Source organism: Taudactylus pleione, unplaced genomic scaffold, assembly GCF_031769625.1.
Source record: "Taudactylus pleione unplaced genomic scaffold, aTauple2 ptg000064l, whole genome shotgun sequence".
Classification (NCBI taxonomy): Eukaryota; Metazoa; Chordata; class Amphibia; order Anura; family Myobatrachidae; genus Taudactylus; species Taudactylus pleione.
Window position 1 is genome coordinate 10061122 of NW_028284466.1, and position 13859 is coordinate 10074980.

The 13859-nt window shown below is 44.5% G+C and overlaps 1 protein-coding gene across 3 annotated transcripts in view; it reads right to left on the reverse strand.

Annotated features, from left to right (window-relative positions):
• Positions 1-13859, reverse strand: part of ATP11C (ATPase phospholipid transporting 11C (ATP11C blood group)) — a 191629-nt gene that overhangs the window by 107210 nt on the left and 70560 nt on the right. For all 3 annotated transcript variants that reach the window (XM_088465804.1, XM_088465807.1, XM_088465806.1), the window contains exon 2: positions 8597-8716. In XM_088465804.1, coding sequence (XP_088321930.1) covers positions 8597-8716 — 120 coding nt within the window. The remainder of the gene's footprint in view (positions 1-8596; positions 8717-13859) is intronic.

Sequence of the window (13859 nt, forward strand, 5' to 3'; positions counted from 1 at the left end):
CAGCATAGTTTCCATGGATAAAAAGTATAACAATTAACTTGCCACAGTTTTCTTTATCGTTCTTAGGCCCCAGGAAATCATAATTAGCTGAAACCTATACCCCAAGATTGGACCCCCAAATTGCTGAGACAACATCTAATGATTTTGCCTGCTGTCCACAAACCATGAGTGAAACCTTCCTATCTTAGAGTTCTCTGCTCTTGCCATGAGATTGATATGTGGGGATTTCCTCAATTGTTCACATTCTTCATGAAGATTCATCCAAAATCCATTCTCAGGTGCAATGTATTGAGAATAAGGAAATGAGGGCCCGATTCAGACCCGCTCGCTGCTGCCGATGACATGCAGTGTGTATGCAGTGTGCGCATGCATATGCATCGCAGTGCGCATGTGCATACCTTAGTGAAAGTTCACAATGCATCTGCTCGCTGTGCATAGACATCCCAGCAGAGTGAGTGACAGGGGAAGCCGTTTGTAGGTGGTAACAGGAGCTGGCCATTAAAAACGGGGGAGTGGAGGTGCAAACACAGGCGTGCCTGAGCATCTCAACGGTGTTTTGGAGGTGCGCATAATTAAAAGACAGCATCTTAGTACACGTCACCTGGCTTGTTTTTACACTGAAGTGCTCGCGGCAGGTTATGGTCAACCTCAAGTGCTGCGATAGCATCCGATGTTACCCGATGAACCGATGGTTGCATACACTTCCTGGACATGACGTGCACAAGTGGGCGTCTTGAAACAGGCTGGTGGGTATCTGCATACACTATGTGATCGTTCCCTAAGAAATACTGGGCGTGCTAATGCATTACAGTGCGGTAGCACTGCTTACGCAATTTGCATACACATCGTGCAAGCGTTTGCATCTAGCGAGCGGCTCTGATTCAGGTCCTGAGTTCTCAATCTTGTCTTTATGAGAATGTTACTGAGGTGAGACAATAGCGGTATCCACTCAAATTACTGCCATTATGACCTTCATGAATGTAACTGAAACAGTTGAAAAACTTATATGGAAGGCTTCTGAATTGGAAGGTCAGTGGAAGATAGGGAACCCGGAGACAGCTTCTGGGGTTATGAAGGTATGCTTCTTTGAAATAGTCTCCTGTTGGAAAATTCCATACCCACACTGCATTCAGGAAAGACCGCAGGGACTCCACCTTGAGCCACCAAGTTATTAAATATGTATTGAGGTGATGGTAAAAAAACAAACCATGTCCTCCTTAGTTCTTTTCTATAATGAAAATCTAGAATAGAAACATCTTTTGATAAAGAGGAACCCAGATGATTACTTCCTGATTCTGCAAACTGTACGCACTGTCTAAGGTGGCAGAATTTGGTGCCCTTGGAGATCGAAATCTTCAAACCTTGCTGTCTGACGGTGGTCTCTTTAATTCCAATGCATAACCTCACATCACAGCTCTCAAGACCCCTGCTTCAGTTGTCATTAAGGTAAATTCCTTGGAAAATATGGTAATTTTGCTCCCACATTGTGGGCTTCATTCAGAGGCGGCCGTACGGTCTACGACCACCTCGATGTTTGTCCAGTGCGCATGCGCACGAGGGAGCCGGCTCCTTCGTGCACATGCGTGAGACCCGCTACGACCGACAGCGCCGGTCATAGCGGGTCTCTTTCCAAAGGGGGCGAGCTGTCAATGTTGATTGACAGCACGCCCCGTTTGGAAGGCGAGCCGGGGGGGGTGGCAGCCCAAACGGCAAACGCCTGCCGTTTGGGGGAGGCCCCACTGACATCACTAGTGATGTCAGTGGAGAGCTTCCGGCTCTGACAGAGTCAGAAGCTCTCCGGGGCTTACGACAAGTGAGACCCTACCCTAGGGTCTCGTCGTAAGCCCATCGCGACCATCACCCTAGCGGTCGTTAGAGCTGTGGGTGTAAACGACCGAAACAGAGGCGGCCGGTCAGTTTCTGAGCGACCGCTTGCATCCTCCGACAGCCTCTGAATGAGGGCCTGTGTCCCCAGGAGAATTAATTCTTTAGGTATCTTTGAAAGGAAAATCTGGAGAAACATCAGGTCCTGCGCTCTGGATTTGAACCCTAGTATGTTAGGGACCTACCCTAAAGAGGTTACCTGGATATGGTGGGTAGGCCCATAACCTTGGCCATGATTATGCTAAAAACCTCTATTGATTGCAAAATGTTATTGCATTTATATATTACCAGTAATTTGGAGTTGTGCACCTGAGATTTGTCTGTTTCTGTGCCTGCAATTAGTCTCATCAGGTAGCACCTCCCATTATATATATTCAGGGTGTGCAGTCCAGGAACCTTTCCTATACTAAACATCAGGACTTTTCTGCCATGGATTTTTCAAAGTCAGTATTATTCATCCTCTCTAAATCTCTCTTGGCCTAGATTTACTTTCAACCATGAAAGGCCATCCTCTATATGCCCTCCTGTTGGGTATCTCCAGTGTCAACCATACAGCCTTTCCACAAAATAATCTTGAATTAAGAGAGTCTGGTTTTACTCCAAAAAGATATTCTCCATCAAAGAGCGCAGCCACCAAGCTCTTTGGGTTACCACAGTAAATGTCATGCCTCTGGTATATTATGTGCTAGAGAATATTAATGCTTCACATATAAACTCAATTGTCCTGTGTATTTCCAGTCTTAAACAGTTACCTTCGTTAGTTGCCATCCACCTGTTAAGTCCACGATTGTTACCCAGAATTCAAACAGCCCTGGACTTTGGTGCCATTACTAAATGCTGGTTTCAATGCTGGTGACTGGTGAAATGAAGCATGAGACTTTCAATTCTCCTGCCCATATGGTCTCTAGAAGAGTTATAATGTCTGCAACTGCCTTGTGGATTGGGAAAACGTGTTTCTTGGGTCCCCTCAAATAAACTAACAAAAATAAGCTGTTCCATTGCCTTATGGATGGATTAAATAAGGCAATCTACTTAACTTAAGTGCTCTCTTGTGGCATTTTCAAAGACTCTGTGAAGTGGGGGTGATGGATTGGTGGCTGTCAAGCAATTAGATATATCAGATCAAAATTGCCGTAACATATCTTCTGATCAACACAATATGTAGACCGCCTTTTAATTTGGACACTGAGACAATAAGCTTACATTGAGAGGGTCTCTAGTATGAGAGGATCTACTGCAGCGTTTTTTAACCACTGTGCCACGGCACACTAGTGTGCCGTGAGCGGTTGTCAAGTGTGCTGTGGCGGTCAGCTCAGCGCACTTGTACTGTAGTGTGTTTTATTCCTGAGTGGGCCAATGTAGTGAGTTTTATTCCTGTGGAGGCCAATGTGTGTGTATTTTTTTATGTGGGAGCCAATGTGTATGTTTTTTCATTGGTCACGCAGGCTGCATCGCCGGATGTCTTGTGTAGTGTGCCTCGAGTAACAAAAAGGTTGAAAATCACTGATCTACTGTATACACAAGGGCTCAGAAAGGGAACCCTAGTAAGAATCTATCAAGAACTCCCTGGAGCTTACCCTGAGTAATTGGGACTTCTTTTACTAATTACTGCTCTCCAGCAGGAAAAATCACTCACACGTCCAACTTATTCCAGAATTCACAGCCACTACATCAGCATGTTATGCATCATTTCTTTCAAAATTTAAACCAAGGCCTCCACAAGCATTAGCTGAAGTCCAGGACAGTAGGTACTTTACTCAGAAACATTTCCATATTCAGGCTGGTCACCCACCTTCCCCTGGCAAATACTGATTGCACAGTGCCATGGAGTTTTGCAAATGATGCATCTGCAAGAAAGCCCCTTAACAGAAATAAAATGGTAACTAAAGATTGTATCTGAGCTCAGCTTGTGAAGGACTGATAAGAAGGAAGGGGAGGTGGCCTTATATACTTCTAGAAGTGTTTTCTTTTCTGCCCTACCTCGGCTCGAAGGTAGACCAGTATAAACCCTTTAGTTTTTGTTGCCGTGGAAAAGGAAGAGGAAAGGAGAAATATTCTGATATGCTAAACTCTCTGCTTCAGGCCAGTTGGCAGGCACTTGTACTGAAAGGAGACAAGCGGTTACATGCCGCGGTTCACTGTAGTTCTGTGTGTTGCATGTTTAATTATATCTCCGGAGGATATCAAAACGTTTGTTCATTTCAACTTTTCACATACTCAGTCCTGATATATACATATATTTGTTTTACTGCATGTATTACTTTTTATGCGGTTATCATCATACCATGATGGTGATAGTGATAGGACAAACTTTAGAGAAGCCTTAACCATAGTCACCCTGTAATAGCTATCGCAAGCAAAACCTGATAAGGGCTTGTTACACAGGGAGAAGCTATGTCTCAGGTGAACACAGCAGTCACTGGCCAGAAAAAGCTATTCCTCTTTCATAAATAGGATTTACAGTGAAGTATATACGTATACTGAAGGCACAGAATGCTAGCAGCAGGGTAAATAATGAATATATATATTAATTGGATTAGGAAGATAACTCATACTTAGGGCAGGGTTTTGGTAGTCACATTTTAAAACATCTGTCTGTAATTGTCATAAAACCTCATTTGGCACAGTTACAGGGATAGTTTCAAAAAGATATAAACTTTTTAGTAGAATGCTCTGCTTGTAATTTAGATCATAACGTATTGTCATATAAATCCATTACTGCTGTTTATTCCTGCACTTCCAATTGAATATATAATTTTGGACTAAGAGTTAGTTCCGGGGGGTCAGGGGGTATATAGGTAATGCCTTCTGTATTAGAATAGTATTGCAACCACATAAAGTGTCTATAAGTCTAAGTAACATTTGAGAGAAACACGAGAGGAGGACAAATCAAGCAAAGAATCACTTGCAAATAAGGATTTTTACTAGTTGTGGGAAGGTTTCTAGTGCTAAAATAAGATGTGATAGTTGTACAGTTCTGCTGTTAGTAGGGATGGTAGTAGTATTACCAGTTATTTATATAGAGGGGATGTAGTCGGCGTGCGGGATACCGGCGCCGAAATCCCGACAGGTCCGGATCCCAGCACCAAGATCCCGACCGTCGGCATCCCGAAGGTAAGTATCAGGGTGTTAGGGAGAGGATAGGGTTAGGTAGCGGGGTTAGGCACCGGGTACAGAGTGTTAGGATTAGGGTGCTGGGAGGGGGAGGTTAGGTTTAGGCACTAGGGGGGAGGTTAGGTTAGGGTAGGGGTCAGGGCAGGGGTTAAAGTGGGCCGGAACTGCGTTCCGTCACTTCTATTTGGAGACTGAACCAGTTCCGCCTCCTCCGACCCACCTTAGCCCAGCGACGCAGAGAGGCTCCTTTTGTGGGGCGCCCACTGAGATTTTGTTCACTCCTGAGCTCCGGCTCCCGCAGTGCACTATTGGAGAGACGTTGGCTCCCGCAGTGCACTATGGGAGAAACGTCATGACGTCTTTCCCATAGTTAGAGGAGCAGCCACGTGGACCAGACGGCAGCAAACGCGGTAGCGGGGCTTAAGGTATCAGGTTTTTTTTTCTAATTAAGCGGCTTCAGTATAGAGGACATTACTACTGGGGGCACTACTACTGGGGGCATTACTCAGGGGACTTTTACTATTGGGGCATTACTCAGGGGGCACTACTACTTGGGGGCATTATTCAGGGGCACTACTACTGGGGGAATTCTACTGGGGGAATTACTCAGGGGGCTCTATTACTGGGGGAATTACTCAGGGGGCTCTATTACTGGGGGAATTACTCAGGGGGCACTATTACTGGGGGCACTATTCAGGGGACAATACTACTGGGGACACTACTACTGGGGCATTACTCAGGGGGCACTACTACTGGGGGCATTACTATTGGTGGCACTACTACAGGGGGCATTACTACTAGGGGCACTATTACAGTAGGATTAATAATGGGGGCACTGCATAAGGGGCACCACTACTGTGGGCTCTGCATAAGGGGCAACGCCACTATGGGCACTGCATAAGGGGTACTATCACTACTGGGGACACTGCATAACACTACTGCGGGCTCTGCATAAGGGGCACTACCACTACTGGGGGCATTGAATAACACTACCTTGGGCTCTGCATAAGGGGCACTATCACTGTGGGCACTGCAGAGGCACTACCACTACTGGGGGCACTGCATAAGGGGCACCATTACAGTGGGCATTGCATAAGGGGCACCACTACAGTAGGCATTATGTGTAAGGGGCACTACTACTGTGGGCATTGTTTATAAGGGGCACAAATGTGGGCATTGTGTAAAAGGGGCACTGCTGTGTGTCATACATGAATAAGGGACACTACTATGTAGTGTAATGTGAATCAAGATTGTGCTACTGTGTGGCGTAATTTGAAATGGAAATACTATTGTGTGACCACGCCCCTTTCTCTTGAGACCACGCCCTTTTTCGGTGCACGCCGCAGGCACGCGCTGTCCCTATATTGAAAAATCACCAAGGGAGGGCAAATACTTACTGACCAGCGGCATCCCGACAGCTGGGATTTCATTCCCAACCCATATAGAGCACACATATTGCACAGTGCTTTACAGCACTGTGTAATATACTCCTGTGGAGTTTGCAGCCTATTGGCCTGATTTAAAGGTGGACGCTTATGCATGCACGGCTGTGATTTCTTTCGGATTCGCTTTATCAAAAATATGTAAATGCAAGTCTCAGCCTTCTCCTTCTGTAATTGCCCATGACCATCAACACTTACAACGCCCTATGGCTGACGCAGTGCCGCCTTCTTTAATCATGGCCTCTGTGGCTGCGGACCTGCGTTTGAGAACGCAGCCGTGCTCACTGACATGCCTGTGACATTCCCATGACATAGCCTATATTTGCATTCACTTCAATCTGCCTCCCAGCCACCTCCCATGGCTGTCCTTCGCCAGCATTACAAGCGACTCAGTTCACAACCGCGATCTCTGCGTACACTCTCTGGTGCCATGCGTTCTAGGGGTTTCGCTAAGTTTTCGCACATGCCAGGTAGCAAATAATCACTCAACTACGCAAAAATCGACATTGTCCACCTCTGAATCAGGCCCTATATTCCTTACCACATGGACACACATTCACACTAGTGTTGATTTTTGTCAGAAACCACTAACTACTATTGGAGTGTGAGAGGAAACTAAAGCATCTGGAGGACACTCACCCAGACACATCCAAACTCCACACATATTGTGCCAGTCGGGAATTGAACTTGTGATCTCAGTGCTGTGAGGCAGTAGATGACATTCCATTAATTTTAAATTTAGGCAAGGGGTTTAAGTATAAGGTCTTTATTCCAATTAGAAGAACCCCCCTGCCCATGCCATGTTTTTTTCAAATCTTTCAACATTAAATGTCAAATCTATTGCTGTTATATATACCTGTGGCAATGTTATTAACTTTGCAGTATCTCATGTGAAAGCTGGTCCATAAGTAAGCCAAAATAAATTGTACCAGCAGTCGAGCACTGAGAACCCCATACAGAGTATAATGTTAGTTAAAGCCATTTCTGTTAGCAAAATAAAGGAGGCTGTTCATCTCTGATATATGGTGGTAAAGCATATAACCAATGGACTAACATCTCTTACTGTGAGGCATCATACTAGTGACATTATTTAAACTACATCATGAAACATGAGATCTAAAGCTGATCCAGGCATATGCTGCCAGGACCAGCTTTACGTATCATAAAGGATTATCATATTTTAATACGCAGTCATCATAGAATCCTCACACTTGAAGGCAACAGGGCTTTGTAAATAGAGAGGCAAATGTATATTATTGCAATTTAAGCTATTATAGTGAAGTTCCCTGATCTGTAGAAAAGCACTCTGCTTCTTATATAGTCACAGAACGCCTCAGTAGGGTCTAAAATACACCAGGTGTAACAGTATTATATAATGTATTATTACATATATTCATATATGGCACTGCCAATCGTAATACATAAAACTTACGATATCGGATCAAAACTGACGCTAATTACGGCCATCAGTGGTCCCTGCATGAAGTAACTTTTCTTTACACAATAATATCTCCACAGCGATCTGCACTCAGTCAATATAGTTCTGCCCAAGTAAAATATGTTTCAAGCTTTCTAACTTGGACAATTGAACATCCAGCTGTTCAGCATCTGAGCACAAACCCCAATAGCGGTCACATGCCGAATGTATTTTGGGCATGCTTAAAAATGAATGGATTGCTTTGATTGGGTTATTCTCCACCCAGGGCTGGATTAAGGTTTGTGGGGACCCTAGGATGACTAATTTGTGGGGACCCCTACCAATAAAACCATCAAAATGATATGCTGTCAATGTTATGTGTGAATACTCCCAACACCACAAATGTGTTAACCACATAATCCACATTATGCCACACAAAACCCCACTGGTGATGGTGATGTAGCTGTGTGTGGAGCCCCCCTGTGTGTGGAAGTCCCTGGGCCACCGCCCCAGCTGCCCTGTTGTTTATCCGGCACCACCTCTACTACTAAGCCTGGTATGTGGAGCCACATACTGACCTCAAAGCAATCTACTGATATTATAAGCTAAATTGCAGTGTGCATGGATAGCAAAAAAAACATAGTAATGATAAAGTGATAAATGTTAGAAACTTAAAAAAAATAATAATTTATTTCATGTAAACAAAAATTTAAATGTAATGTAAATAAAACTGACCAACCTTTGATGAGACAATTCTGTTATCACAGAACTTAGGTGCAATATAGGTATCTGTATCAGAAGCTGGGCGATGTCCAACATACACAGTACGTGTTCCCACACGGTTTTCTTCTCCGGGACACTGAAACACGAGAGAAGACTTAACTGAAGTTACAGATTCCTCAGTTTAATGCAATCATCCATTAGGGAACACTTATGTAATATTACGTTCATTGCCAAATAGTCATTTTGCAGTTTCCCCTCCTGGTTAAGAGCACATTCCCGATACATTAGGCACCGTAACACTAGTGATTCCAAAGCACTGGCTTATTCCGGGACACGAGATGTGTTGAGGAATTATTGGAGCAGTTCCATTTAGGAAATTGCAGGAGGAGGACTTCTTTTTTTACATGTTTCTCTCATCCTTCTGTGTCAGCAAGGACAGCGCAGTCTAATCTCGGCCAACACTAGAGCTACAGATTGTTGCTGTAGTCGTGCCAAACAGCCCCTCTCGGCGCACCAGGTTCTGTGCTACTCTGCTTGCGCCAAGTGTCTTTTTCGGATGAAAATGCGTCTTCGTGGCATGAGATGTGATGCGACTAAAACGCACCAGGACTGTACTGATTAATTTAATATGCAACACTAGTATATCAGTACTGAGACTGAATCTGTATACGAAATGCTATGATGCAGCGTCCAGGGCTGGTTTCCACGTCAAGCTCCGTTATGCTTAATTCCCATACTCGGGGCCTAATTCAGATCAATAGAGTAATGCTGGGTACACAGTAAGCGAAATGTCGCCTGATCCAGCGTATCGGAGCAACATATCGGGAACATCGGCCAGTGTGTACCTGCTATGTCAGTGACGAAGTGTGCTATCGTGCGTCGTTCGCAACATTGCCCGCATCATTACCGAGGACTATGCTGCTGAATGCAGCATGGCCCCCATCATCACTTCGTCACTGCTGGCAGCCCGCCAGGTCCTGTCGCTATCGAGGTCAGTACACACTAGACATCATCTAGTGTGTACCGGGTAATGGTGCACCTGGACAAACCATGCAGCAATACGAGGGGTGCAAATACATACTATTTTTTGCATGTGGGGTAAAGACTGGCTGCTTTTGTATATAGGCCCTGATTCAGAGCCAGACGCAGTGACAGAGCGCTCGCTCTGAATCAGGGCCGGTCTTTTTTTTTTTTTAGAACGGCCTCCTGGTCACTCGCATAGCTGTGGGTGACCACCCACAGCTATAGCGAGCGGCCAGGAAGATGGTCGCGATTGTCAAGACCATTGCAACCATCAAGCTTGCGACGAGACCCTTGCGGTAGGGTCTCGTTGCCGCAAGCCCCAGAGGGATTTCGGCTCTAACAGAGCCGAAATCTCTCCCACTGACATCACTCGTTATGTCAGTGGGGCCGCCCCACAAACGGAGGCGTTCACATGGGAACGCCTCCGTTTGGGCAGCCACTCCCCCGGCCCGCCCACCAAAGGGGGCGAGCTGTCCCTTTTGTTGCGAGATCCAGAGCGGCGGAGTGCCCGTCACTATCCAGGTCTCGCGCATGCGCACAACGGAGCCGGCTCCTTCGTGTGCATGCGCACTGGCCCACCATCGACCCGGGTGCGAGCGCACAGAGCTTGCGACCGGGTCTGAATCAGGCCCATAGCCCACAAATGCTGAACAGCTTTATTTTTACACTGCAATTTAGATGTCAGTTTGGAGTGGACACACCCTTCCCAAATCTAAATCTCTCTGAACATTTTAATTCTGCCCCACCTGCAGTGCAGCATGATTTAACCAAGGTGCACAATTAGTTGCAATTTCTAATGCCGCGTATCCACTTGCCGATTAAAATGAGCGATTGAACAATAACGATATAGTTATAGTTCAATCGCTCATTCGTGCAAAAATCTGACATGAACATGTCGAAAACGACCAGCGATGCGCACTCCCGCTGGTCATTTTGGACATCTATCATTGTCTGAACATGTTGGTCAATCTGCCAATAACGACAGATTGACCATGTTCAGGGATGAGGGAGGGTACCTACATGCACTGCAAGGGAAGAGGAGCAACTGTTCGATTACAATTTTGTAATCATACTGTCGTTCCACTATCTGTAATGGAAACGCACCTTTACTCTATTCACAACTCTGAATCAGAGCCTCAGTCACACACATATCAAATGAATCAGTACAGTCTCCTGATGCGTCTTAGTCACATGACCTTGCGTCTATCAAAGCATTTTAGTCAAAAAAGACGCTGGGCGCAAGCAAGGCCGCACAGGACCTGGCAGGTTACTCAAGCCAAGCTTCTCGCGCCACATGGCGTAGGGGGCTAGATGGGCACATCTGTATGCAGCAAAGGTAACAGCCTTGGCTCAAGCTCTGCTTACAACTTGTGACAACAAACACACACTCAAATGTTTCCAACATGGGGCAGTATTCAATTTGAATTGAAAACTCACTATCAGCGCTCATTTATCGCCGATGACGTCATTTTCGCCTGTTTTACTTATCCCCGTATTCAATTTCAAAGACTTTTCGCCGATGCAAAAAACCTTTGTAAAAAAACGGGGATAACTTTTCTCCACACAATAGGTGGCGAAAAAAGTGCAGAAATGGGGTCTAGGGGTGCAGGCTTAAAAAAAATAGCCTGCACCCCTGGGAATGTCCACTAAAATTAATGTGTGTCAAAAAAAAGGTTTCAAAATAAAAATCGGGACACCCCCAAAAATTTAAATTTTGGGGTAAAAAAAAAAAAAACTATTGGGGACAAAATCCTAAAAGTAGCAAAATAAATTCCAGAGGGGTTCCCAAGTATGCGGCAGGTGTTTTCTTCATTGCGGGTGGTAGCGGCAAGTGCATTTTTGAAGAATTTTTAAAAATGACTTTAGGGACTTAAAAATATGCTTGCACCCATTTTAGTGTACCCCAAATTTGATGGAAATAGTTATTTAAAAAAAATAAAATAATAATAATCTAAATGCTATTCTTCACCCCTTCTTCTAAAGCCGCATTTATGTACCTGCCACGGCTATTAAAAACCCCAACTTCCTTCAGCAGGCAAAAACGGGGGTACCCATAGTGATCCCCTGGACATCTTTAGGGGGGTCGTAGGAACATTTCACGAAAACTCCCTAATTTTTTCAATACTTACCTTTCCGCCGGGTCCCGTTTTCGCTGATTCCTAATTGAATACGGGGATAAAGCGGCAACGCGCCAGATACTTTATCCCCGTCAAAACCTCCAATGTGGAGCGAAAAGTCCAGCACGTACTTTTCGCTCCATATTGAATACCCCCCATGATATGTATTTTGAGCAAATGAGATTTATTTATTTTCCCTCTATACCCAGCAGCGCAGGGTGGCGGAGGCTGGAGATGAGCAAAATTGTTCCCACACTGTAGCTCCAGCCAAGACCCCCCTGCGAGAGTGGGCCCTGGGGGTACTCGCCCCATGTGCCCCTCCCTAATGTTTCAAGTGTAGGTGGCCGCGGCGCAGCACCAGCGCGATGCTGTCAGCTGCTTAGAGTCTTCGGCCAGCCAGCAGGCACAGTGCGCGGCGCCGCCAGACACCACCGGCGCCTGGAGCTCGAGCTCCATCGGAACCGCCCTCCCTACGCCCCTGTCTATACCAACTCTATAATATTAAGGTTGGCCACTAATAATACACGTAATGGTTATCGGTGTTCAGTAATTGCTGCCAATTTACTAAATTATCATTAACATTTTACACTGAACCTGTTTTACACAGTGGAGCCAGCAATTTTGTGAACTGAACCCATAGTCGGCAGGAGGGGTAGCACTTTTTTGCGAAAAATAAAAGTAAAAAACAAAGTAAGAAATATCCTCCTACCGATTGTCTCTCTATTTTGCAGCCTGATCAACTAACCATTTAATCATTAGAATGCTGCCCATTAATTCACTGGGATTCCCTGACATCATTTAAAAGGACAGGAGGAGGTAACAAGTTCATGCTAACTAGTTTTACAAAACAGGGTTCTCAGAGGAAATTAAAACTATATAAAAGCATGGTGCTGGCTACACATCCCCGATATACAATCATGAATATGCATGTTTAGTATTTTATACTCTATATACCTATCCATTACTTGATTAGTGCTGTGCACCTTGCCATTGATTATGACAGTCAGCTATAAAATGACAGAAGGAGAGACAGGAGGATAGTTACTGATGGAGTGAGCTCTGCTATGAAATAAGCACGTTTACCCAGCTTATTACTAATTTACGACAGACTTACGTCACAGACACCATAGAAAGAGGCTTCACGGACAATTTCCATCTGTCATGGTTACCCTATCATGGAAAGGTAAGTATTAGGCAGCAAAATGAAGACAGAAGTATGTGGGAGACGGCGCCTCTAATCCACCCTGACAAAAGGATGTATTTGTCGTATGGTGAAATAGACGTTCTACAGCACCTTTTGTTGGATAAGTGGAAAAGTATATGACAGGGTGTAAAACAGACACATCCATAAAGTTGACAATGATTATGTGGCATATTCGGAGTCCTATTTCTGGGTATTACTAGGCACTAGCCTCTGGCAATGGATAACAAGAGTTATGTGTAAGATCAAGAACTAACTTAATCTTGCTTGCAGTAATTAGTATGTGAAATAAAAGTTCTACAGTTGCTGCGTTGGTAAAACAGAAAATGATTATGGAAATTACAAACTGTATTGTATTGTATGCAAGGAAGATCCATGAACACTTCTAAATTGGAACAAAATTAATGTGCACCTCAAATCCCAAACTATCATTAATGGGGCACTATTTATATTAATTGCTGGACAGAAATATATAACCAAAAGCTAAATGACAAACGTACAATAGCTGAAATGTTTCCAATTTTTTTTTTCCACCATGATATCTGTCCAAAACTTCTACTGAAAGCAGAAATCATTAATAACAAAATATATTTAGTATTAAGGATCTTCTTCATTTGTATAGTTTGAGTAAAGCAGAAAAATTTGAGGTGCAAAGACAAATGCTCTGTACAGGTTGGTACATTCCTACACAAGGATAAATGACATGCCCTGCTTTTTCATTTCATCTTTTCTCTCATCTCATATATGAACTGCTAAATGTCCTCATACCCATTGCCAGCTGCATAGATGATCACAACATACCAATGCCGTCTCTGACTATGCTGGTTGCTGTTCCTTCCATGAACCTCAGCAGTGAGAGTGGCATGAGCAATATCAGATTAGATGTGTCAATTTTGTTGACATGGGGTTCTGGTTTTGTATACTGACCATCACTGCAC